General features: G+C 37.7%; 1 protein-coding gene across 1 annotated transcript in view; it reads left to right on the forward strand.

Moving 5' to 3' along the window:
* Positions 1 to 14,842, forward strand: part of HDX (highly divergent homeobox) — a 102,050-nt gene extending 87,208 nt beyond the window's left edge. The window contains 2 exon segments of the mRNA XM_074278324.1: positions 9,497 to 9,619; positions 14,259 to 14,842. Coding sequence (XP_074134425.1) covers positions 9,497 to 9,619; positions 14,259 to 14,384 — 249 coding nt within the window. The 3' untranslated portion in view covers positions 14,385 to 14,842.
* The last annotated feature ends 1,240 nt before the right edge of the window (positions 14,843 to 16,082 follow it).

Genomic DNA, 16,082 nt, shown 5'->3' on the forward strand with positions numbered 1-16,082 from the left:
AGTGAGCAGGGAAGAAAGGAAGCAAACATTTATAAGCACCTACTCTTTGCCAGGCACTAGCAAGTACTTTCCAAATATTATTTCCATTTGATCCTCACAAAATCCCTGGGAGATAGATGCTGTTTTTATTCCCATTTTATAGTTAAAAAAAGTGAGGCAGAAAGACATTAAGGGACTTACCTAGAGTCACACAGCTAATAGTATCTGAGGCTGATTAGAAGTTGGATCCTCCCAAATTCAGGCTGAGGGATCTGTCTACTGTGTTGGTAGTTGCCTTCCTTGCTCTTCAAAGATCCTCTCAAATTCTTCCTGTATATCATCCGGTTGGATGAGAGCTTCCATCTAATTGAGTGGATTTAGCAGCAAAACAAATGAGCTCATTGTGGTGTGGGTAACTCAGTAGTCAGTGTTCTTATTTCCATGCCTCCTACAGGCAGACCCCTCTTTTCCCCCGGAAATTACTTGGGCTACACATAACAAATTATAGATAATCTAGAAAATGGTCGGTATATTTGCAAAGAGCAGCCCTTAGAAGGGCCTGGAAAGTGATTTGAAAGCTGTTTATATTTTCAAAACACTACATGGTTCCTTAAAATTTGTCTGAAAAATCAGGGGCCCGAATCTGCAAACACTCTATGACCTTTATAAGCATGAATTAATTTTTTAAAAGTGATCTTTAATGGATTGTGAGTGCAGCCAGGACAGTACTGCATAAAGACCAAATGGAAGATAATGATGCTTTATAGAAAAAAAAAAAAAGTCTTCCTGGATAGCACTTTACTAATACTGCTGTCTTGACAACTACTACTAATAAATGCTAGAGGCCTTAAATGAGGCCTGCCTGCTAGAAGCAGGACATGTGCAATTTTATTGCCAAGCTTGTAGTAACCCTGCTTGTCAATACAAAATGCCTCTTGATAAGGAACTCTGTTTGTACAGATGATTTATTTCTGATCAAGCCGTCTGCAAAGGCAGATCCCAGAGGCAGCATGGTAAATGTTGCTGCCAACAGATTTCGTGCATAGGATATGATTTTTCCCTTGACCACCTCAGTCACGACAGCCAAAATGCCAAGAAACTCTTAATTGTCGGCATGTTTTTATGTAGCTCCTAATTAGCACTATTTTAAAATTGTTTAATGTGTTATTTATTTCTTCCAATTACACATAAAAACAGTTAACATTTATTTTTAAAATTTTTGAATTCCAAATTCTCTTCTTCCCTCCTTTCCCTCTCCCCTCCTTCAGAAGGCAATTAATTTGATATAGATCATACATGTGTAGTCATGCAAAACATATTAGATGTGTTGTGAAAGAAAAGACACACCAAAAAACCAAGAAAAATAAAGTTTCGAAAACTATACTTCCAGCTGTATTCAGACTCCATCAGTTCTTTCTCTGTAGGTGGATAGCAATTTTCATTGTAGGTTCTTTGGAATTGTCTGGGTCGTTGTATTGCTGAGAATAGCTGAGTCATTTACATCATTACAACATTGCTGTCAATATATACAATGTTCTCATGATTCTTCTCATTTTACTTTGCATCAGATTATGTAAGTCTTCCCAGATTTTTTTGAAAGCAGCCTGCTCTTTGTTTTTTATAGTACTATAAGATTCTATCATAATCATATACCACAGCTTGCTCAGTCATTCCCTGGTTGTTTGGCATCCCCTCAATTTCCGACTCTTTGCCACCACAAAAAAAGAGCTATTATTATTTATTTGCTAAATAAGTCCTTTTCCCTTTTAAACTCCTTTGGCATAGACGTAATAGTGATATTGTTGGGTCAGACAGTGTGTGGTTTTATAACACTTTGAGCATAATTCCAAATTGTTCTATAAATATTTTTAAACATGTCCTTTTTTCTTTTTGTTTTTTTTTTTCATCTCTTTGGGATATAGAGCTAATAGTATTGCTACATCAAAGGGTATGTACAGTTTTATAGTCTTTTTGGAATAGTTCCAAATTGCTCTTCAGAAAAGTTGAATCAGATCACAACTCCACCAGCAGCACTTTAGTATCCTAGTATTTCCACATTCCCTCCAACATTTGTCATTTTCCTTTTCTGTCATATTAGCCAATCTGATAGGTATAAGGTTGTTTTCGAGTTATTTAAATTTGTATTTTTCTAATTTTTTTAGTGATAGTTTAGAGTGTTTTTTCACAGGGCTATAGATAGCTTTGATTCTTCTGAAATCTGCCTGTTCGTATCCTTTGACCATTTCTCAATTGGGGGAATGACTTGTATTCTTATAAATTTTACTCAGTTCTCTATATATTAGAGAAATGAGGCCTTTATCAGAGACACTTGCTCCAAAATTTTTCCAGTTTTCTGCTTTTCTTCTGATCTTGGCTGCACTGGTTTTGTTTGTACAAAACCTTTTTAATTTAATATAATCACAATGATCCATTTTACATCCCATAATGTTCTGTATCTCTTGTTTTGTCATTCTTCTCTCTTCTCTCATTCATAGATCTGGCAGGTAAAATATTACATGCTTCTCTCATTTGTTTTTTATGTCATCCATGATGTTTAAATCATGTACCAACTTTGACCTTATCTTGATATATGGTGTGAGATATATGGTCTATGCCTAGTTCCTGTCCAGCTGCTTTTCAATTTTCCCAGGAATTTCTGTCAACTCATGAGTTCTTGTCTCAAAATCTTGGCTCTTTGAGTTTGTCAAACTCTAGATTACAGTGGTCATTTGGTACTGTATAGTGGGCCCCTAATCTATTCCACTGATCTACCACTGTCTTTATTTAGCAAGTACCAGATTTTTTTTTATAATTGCCAATTTTAATACAATTTGAAATCTAGTACTGCTAGGCCACCTTCATTCACATTTTCCCTTGAATTTTTGATCTTCCTTGATGTTTTTTGACCTTTTCTTCTTCCATGTGAATTTTGTCATTTTTTTCCTAGCTCCATAAAATCATTTTTGGGTAATTTAATTTAATGAACAAGTCAATTAATTTAAGTAGAATTGTCATTTTTATTGTATTGGCTAGGGCTACTCATGAGCAAGTAATATTTTTACAATTATTTAGATCTGACTAGATTTATATGAAAAGTGTTTTATAACTGTGTTGTATAGTTCCTAGGTTTGTCTTGGCAAGTAGACTCCCAAGTACTTTATATTGTCTCCAGTTATTTTAAGTGGAATTTCTTTTTCTATCCCTTGCTGCTGGCTTTTTTTTTTTTTTTTTGGTAATAAGCTGATAATTTATGTGGGTTCATTTTACATCCTGCACCTTGCTGAAATTATTTATTTTTCAACTAGTTTTTTAGTTAATTCTTTAGGATTCTCCAAGTATACCAACATATCATCTGCAAAGAGTGACAGTTGTGTGTCCTCATGGCCATCCTATAATTTCTTTTTCTTCTCATGGCTATAGTAAGCATTTCAAATACAATATTGAATAATGGTAGTGATAATGGACATCCCTGCTTCACCTCTGATCTTACTGGGAAGGCTTTTGGCTTATCCCCATTACAGAAAATGCTTGCTGATAGTTTGGGACAGATATTAATCATTTAAATGAAAACTCTATTTATTCCTACCTTTTCAAATATTTTTAATAACAATAACTGCTTTATTTAGTCAAAAGTTGTTTTCTACATCTGCCAAGATAATCATGTTTTTTGTTACTGATATGGTCATGTATGCTGATAGATTTACTGATATTGAACCAGCCCTGAATTCTTAATATAAGTCTTAGCTAGTCAATAGTGTATGATCTGTGTGATGTATTGCTATAATCTTGATAGTTGTTTATTTTAAATTTTTGTATAGATATGCATTGAAGAATTTGATCTAGAGTTTTCTTCCTTTGTTTTTGCTTTTCCTGTCTTAGGTATCAGCACCATATTTGTGTGTTAAAAGGAATGTGGTTTGAATCCTTCTTTGCCTATTTTCCCAAAAAGCTTATATAGTATTAGAATTAATTCTTCTTTAAATGTTGAGTAGAATTCACTAGTGAGTCCATCTAATCCTGGGAACTTTTTCTTAGGGAGCTCATTGATGGCTTGTTCAATTTAGTTTTCTAAAATGGCTATTTAAGTATCGTATTTCCTCTTCTGTTAATCTGGACAATTTATATTTTTATAAATATTCATCCATTTCACTTAGATTGTTAGATTTATTGGCATATATATGAGCAAAAAACCTGCTAATAATTGCTTTAACTTCCTCTTCATTGGTGGTGAAGTCACCCTTTTCATTTTTGATACTGGCAATTTTTTTTTAATAGCTTAACCAATGGTTTATCTATTTTGTGGTTGTTGCTTCTTTGTTTTTTTGGTTTTTTTTCTTCCACAAAACCAGTTCCTAGTTTTACTTTTTAGTTCAATGGTTTTCTTTCACTTTTATCAATCTCTCCTTTGATTTCTACTTTGGTGTTTAATTGGGGGTTTTTAATTTGTTTTTTTTTTCTAGCTTTTTTTTTTTAGTTGCATACCCAATTCATTGATCTCTTCTTTCTCTGTTTTATTGATGTAACTGTTTAGAGCTATAAATTTTCTGTCTCAGATTTTGGTATGGTATCTCATTGTTGTTATTCTCTTTAGTGAAATTGTTTCTTGATTTGTTCTTTGACTCACTCATTCTTTGGGATTGGATTATTTCAGTTCTAATTAATTTTTATGCAACTAAAAAAGCTAGGAAAATAACAGATTTAAAAATCCCAATTAAATACCAAATTTGAAATTTTGAAAATCAAAGGAAAGATTAACAAAATTGAATCTAAGAAAACTATTGAACTAATAAATAAAACTGAGTTGGTTTTTATGGGGAAAAAAAACACAACAAAATAGATAGATCTTTGGTTAATTTGATTAGAAAAAGGAAAGAAAAAAACAAAGCACCAGCATCAAAAATGAAAAGAGCGAACTTAACCATCAGTGACAAAGAAAATAAAGCAATAATTAGGAACTGTTTTACCCAGCTATAAGGCAGCAAGTCTGACAATCCAACTGAATTGGGTGAAACTTTACAAAAATAAAAATTGTCCAGATTAACAAAAGAAGAAATAAATAAATTTTAGAAAAAGAAATTGAAAAAAAAACATTAATGAACTCTCTAAGAAAAAATCTCCAGGGCCAGATGGATTCACAAGTAAATTCTACCAAACATTTAAAGAACAATTAATTCCAATACTGTGTAAACTATTTGGAAAAATAGGTAAAGATGGAGTCCTGTCAAATTCCTTCTATGACCCAAATATTCTACTGTTACCTAAACCAGGAAGAGTCAAAACAGAGAAAGAAAAATAGACTAATTTTTAATGTTTGCACAGCTCTTTATTGAATATAATTTTATTGTATTATGATTTGAAAAGTTTACATATTTTGGATTTTCTGTGTTTGGTTGTGAGGTTTTTATGCCCTGGTGCATGGTAATTCAGTTGTCCTGAACTGCTGAGGATAAAATATATTTCTATCTATTCCTATTCAATTTTCCCCAGAGGTCTATCAACTAATCCTTATAAAATTCTATTCATCTCCTTAATTTCTTTCTTCTTTATTTTATGGTTAGATGTATCTAGTTCTAAGAATGGAAAGTTGAACTCCCTCGCTGATAGTTCTGTTGTCTTATTTCCATCTGTAACTCATTTAATTTTTCCTTGAAGAATTTTCCTTGAGGAATTTGGATGCTATACCATTTGATGCATATATATTTAATATTGATATTATTTCACTGGCTATGGTACCTTTTAGCAAAATGTAGTTTCCCTGCTTATCTCTTTTAATTGGATATATTTTACTTTTGTTTTGTCTGAGATCATTATTATTACCTCTATTTTTTTTACTTCAGCTTATTATTCATAATAATTATTCATAATTATTCATAATAATTCTGCTCCAGCTCCTTACCTTTATTTTATATGTGTTTTTCTGCTTCAAGTCTGTTTCTTGGAAACAACATCTTATTGGGTTCTGGTTTTTAAAACCACTCTGCTATCTGATTCTGCTTTATGGATAAGTTCATCCCATTCATATCTAGTTATGATTGTGTATTGCCCTCCATCCTATTTTCTCTGTCTCCTTTCACCAGAGCTCTCCCTTCTCAAAAGTCTGTTTTGCTTCCAATCATCACCTCTTCCCATCCACCCTTCCCTTTATCATTCTTCCCTTCTCTTATTCCCTTTTTCTACTGCTTCCCTATGGGGCAAGATGGATTTCTGTACCTAAGCAAGTGTGCTAATTATTCCTTCTTTGAACCAGTAAGGTTCAATGTGGTACTGCCTTTGTGTTCCTCTTCACTGTAAAAGCTCTTCCTTTCAATTTCTTTCATATTACATAATTTTATTCCACTCTACCTAACTCTTCTCCCAGTACATCTTTCTTTCTTTATCATTCCTTAATCTTTTTTTGAAATCATGTCATAGTCAACTCTTTCTTGTTCTCCTTGTCTGTGCATACTCCTAACTGCCTTAATAATGACAAGATTCTTAGGAGTTACAAGTATAATCTTCCCATGTAGGAATAAAAACATTTTAAACTCATTGAATCATTATTTGTTTTTCTTGTTTACCATTTTTATGCTTCCCTTGAGTCCTGTATCCAAAAGTCATATTTTTTATTCAGCTTTGGTATTTTTATCAGAAATGCTTGAAAGTCTTCTTTTTCATTAAATATCCGTTTTTCTCCCCTGAAGAATTAGACTCACTTTTGCCTTGTAGATGATTCTTCCTTGTCATCCTAGCTCCCTTGTCCTCTAATATATCACATTCCAAGCCCTCTTATCCTTTAATATGGAAGCTGCTAAATCTTGTGTTATCTCAACTGGCTTTACAATATTTGAATTGTTTCTTTCCTGCTACTTGCAATATTTTCTCCTTGACTTGTGAGCTCTAAAATGTGGTCATAATATTCCTTGGAGTATATATTTTGGGATCTTTTTCAGGAAATGATCAGTGGGTGCTTTCAATTTTTATTTGACCTTCTGATTCTAAGATATCAGAGCAGTTTTTCTTGATAATTTCTTGAATTATCATGTATAAGCTCTTTTTTTGATCATAACTCTTAGGTAGTTATCTCTCCTTGATCAATTTTCCAGGTCAGTTATTTTTTTCAAATCAGATATTTCAAATTTTCTTCTGTTTTTTTTATTCTTTTGATTTTGTTTTATTATTTTTTTAATATCTCATGGAGTTGTTAGTTTCCACTTGCTCACTTCTGATTTTTAAGGAATCATTTTCTTCAGTGAGCTTTTACACCTCCTTTTCCATTTATCTAGTTCTGCTTTTTAACAAGTTGTTCTCTTCAGGGGATTTTTGTGCCTCTTTTGCCATTAGGCTAATTCTCTTTTGTTTTCTTTATTATTTTTTGTGCCTCTTCTACCAGGCTGTTGACTCTGTTTTCTTAATTTGTTTGCATTCCTCATTTCTTTTCTCAATTTTCCCACTATCTGTCTTATTTGATTTTTAAAATTCATTTTGAAGTCCTCTAAGAAGATTTTGTGTGTCATGTCACCAATTCACATTTTTTTAAAAGCTTTGCCTGCAGCCATTTTGATTTTGTTTTCTTCTTTTGAGTTACTGTCTTGATCTTCCCTGTCATCATAGGAAGTGTCTATGGTCAGGTTCTCTTTTGTTGTCATTTGATCATTTTTAGCCTATTTCTTGACTTTTAACTTTCTGTTAAAGTTGGGCTCTGCTTACAGAGCAGAGAGGATACTGTCCTACTTTCATGTAGTCAAAAACATCCTCTCCACCCTGGAACTGTGACCAAAGTCCCCATCCCTTTGGCTGTAAGCGCTTAGTGAGTGCTTCTCCTCACCCTGGGACCGAGTATAATAGAACTCTGTTCCCAGTGCCAGCAAAGGGTCCTCTTTAATTTCCTTCTGACCAGCCAATGCAGTTGCCCTCCAGACCCAGTGCTGATTTGCCGATGTCCAGCCTGCACTGTGTTCTAGGTCCAACCACCACTCCTGATTAACAGAGTTTTTCTGTCAACCTCCTAAGTTGTTTTGGACTGAAAAATTGTTTTCTCCTGACCTTTTGTTGGTCCTGCCACTGCAGAATTTTATTTGGTGGGTTATTTCATAGTTGGAGGGGATTTTTAGAGAGCTCAGATGGGTCCCTACCTTTATTCTGCCATCTTGGCTCTGGCCTTTAGTCTATACTGTTAAGAACCCTTTTGCTAGTCTCCTGTACTAGTTGAAACCACCACCCCAGGTGGGCTTCAGTGTCCATCAATCTGACCCCATGTCTCTCTCATCTTGTCACCTCATGCTAAATAAGCATAAGTCAGATACTTGTCAGAAATCTTGGGTTTGAATTCTGGTACTATTTATTTTTCTAGTTCTGTGACCTTGGATAAGCTACTTTAATTCCCTCAGTTCCATCCTCTATACAATGAGAGAGCTGAGAGATGATTCAGAAGGGCCCTTTCAGTTCTCCCTTTCTCTGATTGTCTGGCCTGAGTTGCCTAAGTGAAGTGTATATCCCTGATGCACTTTAACTGGAGACTAATAAACAGCAACTTATGTTTTTAATTAATTTTTCTCCCAAACACTTTCATGTCCATTATTTAATTTGCGCTCGATAAGTGTGTGGGATCAGAAATTGGAAATGGCCTTTGGGATGCCATCTAGACCACTCTCCTTCTTTTACAAATGAGAAAGGTCAGCCATTCCCTTTTTTGTCTTTGTATTCTCTGTGCCCGGTATGTAGGAAGGTTCAATTAATAAATATTTGTTGAATTAAGAGGCTTGGCCAAGGTCACACAGCTCATAAATAGTTGAACCAGGATTAGGACCGAGGCCATCTGCTCTACTAGGGCAGGTATGGTGCCCATTATATAGATGAGAAAAGTTGAGTCTCCAAAGAGATGACTTGCTCAGGGTCACATGGGCCAGGTTTAGAGCTGAGGTTTCCTGACTTTCCAAGTGAGAACTTTGGCCAGGTTGCACCCCGCTGATATGAGTGCTTAGGAGAAGTTAGGTCCCCAGTTTGTTGTATGAGAAGATCCAGGAATCAAGCTTCTATGCAGCCCCTAAATTAGTCCTCACAATCTCAATTGTGCTTTCCAGGCCATCTTGTCAGAGAGTGACATATTTAGCTATTCCCAGTACCTCATTTTATTAAGAAGGCTATAAGATTCTCCCTCGCCTCCTTGCTCTCAGTTAATAAGGGTCTGTCTGTTGTTAATCCTAATCTAAGTGCTCATTAGACTTTGGGGGATTTTCTATGAATGGAATTGTTTCTTGTTTCGTTGAGTTTATTTCCTCTTCCTTTACCAGTTTCACTTGTGACAGAATTTTTGACCTTGCAAACTCAGACTTGATCATCTTTATCCTGAGGGATGTTTTCTATGGCGATTCTATTAAGGGCCAATCTTTGAGCACTGGAATAATTTAGCTCACTTCATTATATTCTCCCCTGTTAGAACTAGATTTTCTCCCTTGTCCCTTTGCATTGATAGATTTTCAGAATTTCCACCTTTCACATATGCTAATGTCATTGGGGCTGTTTCTGTCTCGGCCTGCAGAATGAAGAAGTCAGATTCATGGAAAATGAGCTGGAGATTCAGAAACAGAAGTACTTTAAACTCCAGACATTTGTGAGAAGCTTGATTCTAGCCATGAAGACTGATGATAAAGAACAACAGCAGGTAAGTCAGAGAAGAGACCGGGAGGCTGCAGTGTATCATGATAAGTGGGACACACTACTACTTACCTGCATATTCTGTCACATCTATTCTTCCTTGTGGTTTTGCACTGAAGAAGGGTCTGTCAGGCTGGGATTTGCCCTCTCCCCACCCTGGCCCCGGGAACAAAATTTCATTCACTCCCTCTTCAGATTTTGGGCACAATCCTTTCGTGGAAAGACAAGAAGGTGGACTGGCACATTTGGTCAGTTTGTATCCTTGCTTTTGGATGGGGAATCATGAGACATTCTTAAAAACCGAGTGATTCAGGGGCATCAGTGGGCACCATTACCTTTTTATATTTGAATTGTTAAAATGAAGACTTTTGCCCTCTTCATTTTTTCTAATAATTTCTTAATCTTGCTAGGATGAATTTTTCACAAAGCCCTTTATGCTAAAATGGAGCTAGGTTTTACCATATGTTGGATCACTAATCTGGGATAGAACATAGGACATATATTAGCAGCTCAAGGAACAAAGAAGCCTTTCTCAGGGAATGTTCTTCGAGGTATAAGAAATCCTAGGACTCATTGCGTTTGTGTCTCTGTCCCAAGGCAGGGCCACACTTAGCCCATCCCAAGAAACTCAAGGATCAGAGGATCATAGACCTCTAGTGAAAACCTGATCCAACTCTTTCATTTTTCAGCTGAGGAAATTGAGGCTTAGAAAAGGGAAGAGTCTTGCTTATGGTCACACATATATTATGGGGCAGAATGTGGCTTCGTACCCAGTTCTCTTTACTCCAGGCCCAGCATTCCTCTCTCTTACATCATGTGGAAGATTGAGTTGCCGCCCAAGTCTAACAGGCCGTGCTTCTCATAAATGTCTTTCTCTGTACTCTAGAGGAAACCTCAGCTAGGAAACTTAAGGCCAAAGAGGTAACTCACTCATGAGATTTAACCCAGTCTTCTTCCATCTGCCTCCGGCCTCAGTTCAATCAACCTTTTAATTACCCCTACCAACTTGGTTCAAGTGAATTGCTCTCAATTGCATGTATGTAATGGGACTCTGCAGTCCCTTCATTCTCAGAAAGCTCAAGTATAGGCTCTAAGGACTAATGGTGGTGCTTTAGAATACAGGCCCGGGGCATTATGCAGTCTGGATAATTGTAAAGAACAAAATGTGATCCAATCCTGGCCCTGACCTTCGGAAAGTGGTCCTAGACTCTAAGGCCATAGTCCTACGAATTAGTTATGCAGTTGATTTGGAATCACCAGTGGTATTTAAATATGTGAACAAACACATTCATTTTTAGTTGAAAAAGAAAAAGGAAGTTGCTCATGTGATCCACAGTCTGTGCTGCAATGATAACTTTGACTTCTGGGTAAGACATTTACCTTCTCGGTGCCTTAGTTTCTTCAGATGCAAAATGGATATCATGATAATAATGTCCAGTAACTCTTGGGAGTTGTTATGAGGTTCCAATCTATGAAAGGGGGTTTGCAAACTGTAAAGTACCAAAGTGGCATGAACCGATCCACACCATTATCATTGTTGTTGCTGTTTTTATTATTATTGCCAACAGTGGGTCAAACCTTCCCTCCTTTCTCTCTTCTCTGGTAAGGGGAGCTAGAGGTGTAGAGACGTGGTGCTGATGGCGGATGCCTGAATAATGAATAAAGACCTCTTTTGGTGGCCAGTGGTTAGCCTGGGAATCTCAAAGTATGGTGTGCTGTGGTCTTCAGGCGGCCTAAGGACTGTTTGTCTTGCTAACAAGTCACATGACTATAGTTCCATTACTGGAAGGAAGGAATAAATTTGACATTTAATAATTTTGAAATAGAGTATAATATTGTTAGCATATCATAAGGCAGTATCATTTTCTTGTAAATATTGATAACTATGTTTTGCTTGTCTTTGCCGTGACAGAGAGAAACAGGAAGGGCAGGTGAGGCACAGAATTTTTTGCCTCAACAGCATGTTGTTGAAAAAGTTGGAGACTCCTTGGTGAAAGAGAGATTGCAGGTTCTGGGTTTCTAATCCATGATAATAAGGATGATGATGAGCACCATACCATAGCCCCAGACTATTACAGACGTTGGCAGCCACAGCCATTAAAGCAGTTGTTTTTACTCAGCTGGTTTTCTTTATTGTGAGGAATGGTTGAGTTTCTGGTGGGGAAGGGAGGGATATTTTGAAATGACTGTGATATAAAAACCAAAGGCATCACTAAAAGTTCTCTAAAACAAAGAGAGAAAAAACTGGTTCCTGAAGACACTTGATGAAAGCTCTTTCTGTCTCCTTGATAAAAAGGTCAAGGACCATGGCTCTAAATGTTGCATACTCCCTCAGATACAACCAGCTATGTTACATGGTTTTGCTTGGCCCATGGGGAGCAAGGACATGGCTAGGAGGAAATATCTCTTGTGAAAAACAAAAGACATCAAGGAAACTTACATAGTGTGTGTGCATGTGAGAGAGAGAGACAGACAGACAGAGATAGAGAGGGGTGAGTCTATCAGCTTTCTTCCCTGAACTTTGATTCCTTCACCTTTACATGAGGGTAAAGAGCAATAACTATCAAAAAGTTTGTCATTCTCCCCTCCCCCCCATGCCTCTGCCCCTCTCCACCCCCACAGGGGCCTCTGATTAACATTACAGAGACTGACATGGGACTATCTCAGCCAGACTCCACTTGTCTCCGCTTGCAAGACCTATAGCAATCGAAGGGAAAGCGGTGTCAGTAAAGTCACTGGTTTACTTTCTTTGCTCTGTAATATAGGCAGTGAAACTAGGCCGGAAATTTGTTCAGGGTATTAATATTAAAAGCCAAGGTCACAGTGAGACATTGAAAATCACCACTTCTTAGTCAACTGTATGCCTCAGCACTCGGTTTTATTTGTTTTCTCTATACATATACATACACATCCATAAATAAATATAAATAGGGAGACATGTTGCCTCTGAGACCCAAGTCTTCATACTTCACGAGACACTGACATTAGTCAGCCATGGGTAATTCAGTGTTGAACAAATACATAATCCTCTTCCCAGACTTGAAATTATTACTCCTAGATTTGATAATGCAGTTGTCTCACGTCCTTTTGGCCCCTGCTATATCTCCTGAAAATCTTTACAAAAGGTCTCGTTAGTGTCTGTTGCAGCGGTTTGCCTTCCTTAATGAGGATGCTTGGCAATTACAAATTGAACTAAGTCCAGTCGTTTATTTTGCACAGATTCTGTCTAGCCAGTGCCAGTAATGACTTTCTTGTATCCGACCTTGGTTAGAGGTTAACCAACATGCCGGAGATGAAAGTCTCTGCATCCCGTTACTGGGATACGGCATTTGAGAAGGCACGTGGTACTTTGGAGATGACCTTTCTGTATCAGTAATCTCCATTTCAGCCAGAAGTTCAGATTTTGAAACTGAGCAGAATAAATGGCAGCCCTGCTTCGGTAATGAAAGCCTCATTTCCACACAGGCCTTAAAGTAACTTGGCTAGGTCTCTGTAACATAATCTATCCAAGGAGTATGTTTCTCATTTCAGGCATGGTAGGCTAAAATGCATTTTACTTTTTTTTTTTTTTTTTTTTGCCTGGGGTCATGTAGCTAGGAAGCTTTAAGTGTCTGAGGCCAGATTTGAACTCCTGACTTTGAGCCTGTGCTCTATCCACTGAGCCACTTAGCTGCCCCTCAGTTTGCCTTTTCAAAGAAGGAAATGTATCTTGCCTTATCTCATCAGAAGATCTTATGTCTTCACACAAGTCCTTTCTTGAATTTGTTCACATTCCTTAGTCTTGGACCCCAACTAAGGACTAGAAATTGCCTAAAGCTACCGTGTTGTTTTCAGTTGAGGGAATGGCCAAATGGCTCCTTGATTTCCAAGTCCTAATGGCAAGATGGCCGTGGAGAAGCCAGCCAAATAAAGACTATTTGTTTGGAGTGGGCAGATACTAGTTCTGCTCATTCTGCCAAAACAATTGGCCAATGGCAGAGGTGAGTCCCCGGTGGTCTGCCCAGGCAGCCCGTTTGCCACACATCGTTCCAGACAGATCACTTAACCGTCTGGATTCAGTGGTGTGTCTGGGTCCCAGGTGGTTACTGAGTCACCTGTGGATTGGGCCATGGCTTGTAGAAAGGATGCCTGGTCCATTTTGAAGTTGTCATCTGCCGAAGGCACTTATTCTCCCACCAAAATGCAAAATCATTTGCAATGAAATGGAAATTGTCTCAGTGATGGAGAGCATAACTGGCACTGGCAGAGTTTAATAAGGCCCACAATTTTCAGGCTCTTTAACGATGATTATCAGGCCCTACTGCATTAGTCGTGACAAACTAGAGATGCCTCAAGCTCTCCAAAGTACTTGTTGGAGAATGGTTACTCATCTTCCCTCCTGATTTCCCCTTTGTCCAGAGTACCTCTCTTGTATAATCCATGCTCCTCACTATCTCCTGCTTTATAATTATTAAATTGTCGATGAAAATTTCCCTGTCAGATAAGAAATGTGTTCTGTTCTCACCAGAAAACCATGCAGACAGAGGCTTCTTTCTCTAAATCCCTAGGAATAAATCCAAAATGAGATGCTTGCAACTTTTAACATAAACCTAGGAGAATCTGTCCATATACTAATCCAAAAAAATTGATTTTTTTTTCTGACCCAGGCCCTGCTGTCAGATTTACCTCCTGAATTAGAAGAGCTGGATTTCCATCACGCCTCGCCAGAGCCTGATGATACCTCATTCAGTTTGTCTTCTTTATCAGAGAAAAATGCCTCCGACAGTTTGTGATTCGGGGAGGGGGAGGGATGGGGGGCAATCTATGCCGCAGCCTTTGGGTTGCCTAACAGGTGTGCATTTCAAGATAACTGCATTTTGTTGCCTGATACCCTTCAGTTGGAAAAACAAATTGAGGGAAGCAGACAGATTCTGTGAAGGATGGACATGATAGAACGGTTGCAATTTAGAGTGAAAAGAAATATGGGATTTAAAAGCTTAGTGTTTGGGGTTTGGGGCTTTTTTGTAAATTGAGGAAGTTCTATGGGGAAAGCTTTATTTAATTTTTAGCAGTACAGCCATGAGATACTTAAATGTCTAATTTTGGAGAGATTTTGGTTTTCTTTTGTTTTGTAGAAGAGTCTTATTTTGAACAGTAGCTTTGAGCAGGGAACCAAGAATGCAAAAAAAAAAAAAAAAAAAAAAAAGGAAAAAAAGAAATAAAGGTATTTCAACACTACCTGTTAAGATGATCGAGCTTGGCTAGCCTGGTTTTTGTGGCCTCCCTCTCTCTCCTCTCCTCTCCTTGTAATCCACACACACTTGTACTCAGGAAAGCAGGCTTAGCATTGAACATTAATGTGAAAAACCAGTTTGAGCCTGGCTGAGTGTGGGGAGTGATTATGGAACCTCTGTGAAAAGTTCATTAAGTCACAGATTGAACCAGAGAAGTACTGGCTAGCATGGGATTGCGTCATGTAAGTTGTTGCTATCCTTCCATCCTCTTACCAAAATGTCTGGGGCGGGGCAGGGGCAAGATTAATTTGAGGACTTCAGTCCAAACAATTATTAAATGTCCTGAAACAAAAGCACAACTGTTGTAAAAGATTAGACTCTTAATGGGAATTCTTGATTGCCACAGATGGCCAATATCAGTAGGATTCACACTGGACTGGTGAATTTTTGAAATCAGACTAGATCAAGTGTTGCAGGAATATCCCATCCTCATCACTGCCTCCATGTGTTTCAATTCATTATGCTTCATGAAACGGGAAAAATTAAGGTAAGCTACTGCAGTTTTCCTCTCAAGTTCCTCTGAGAGTCCGCATAGGCCCCCCACTGAATGTGTACAGTGCCATCAGCCAAGGATGCCCGCCGTCCTCCCAAAGCTGCCCTGCTCTTGTTAATCGGGAGCCTTGGAATTTCCTGGATGCCATTTACTGAGCATTCAGGACAGTTGGGCATGTTACCCAATTGTTCTATTAGCAGGCACCAGATGGCAACTCGCTGTCGAAAAGACTTGGCTTCCTGAGCACCAGATGGTATTACCGAGACCTGATACAGGTAAATGCCAACTTGTCCCCAAGCACACAGTGCTTTGTGACTTGGCGGTGTGAAATTGAGTTGCACAGTTAAATACAGGAAGGATCGGTGTGGTAGGTGGCTGCCTCGGTCATTTCAAAAATCAAATACTCCCTCTAAGTACTAAGCTTGTTGTCATTGAAACCAGATTGGACCCCTGAAAAGACACAGATATCTCCTTCTGACTCCACAAAAGGGCTTGTGAAATTTATTCAGCCCCCATTTCCCACATATGTGTATGGACACGTATGTGTATGTCTGTGATCTTGTCCACGTAGAGACTTCCCCTTTGTGGGAAGTTTCGCTACTGATATACATCATAACCAATCTAGGACATGAGTTAATCCTAAAAAGTAGCCTGAGGCAAAAAGAAATTGGATGACTTGCTAGGATATGTGTGTGTGTGTGTGT

This window comes from Sminthopsis crassicaudata, chromosome X (genome assembly GCF_048593235.1).
Source record: "Sminthopsis crassicaudata isolate SCR6 chromosome X, ASM4859323v1, whole genome shotgun sequence".
NCBI lineage: Eukaryota > Metazoa > Chordata > Mammalia > Dasyuromorphia > Dasyuridae > Sminthopsis > Sminthopsis crassicaudata.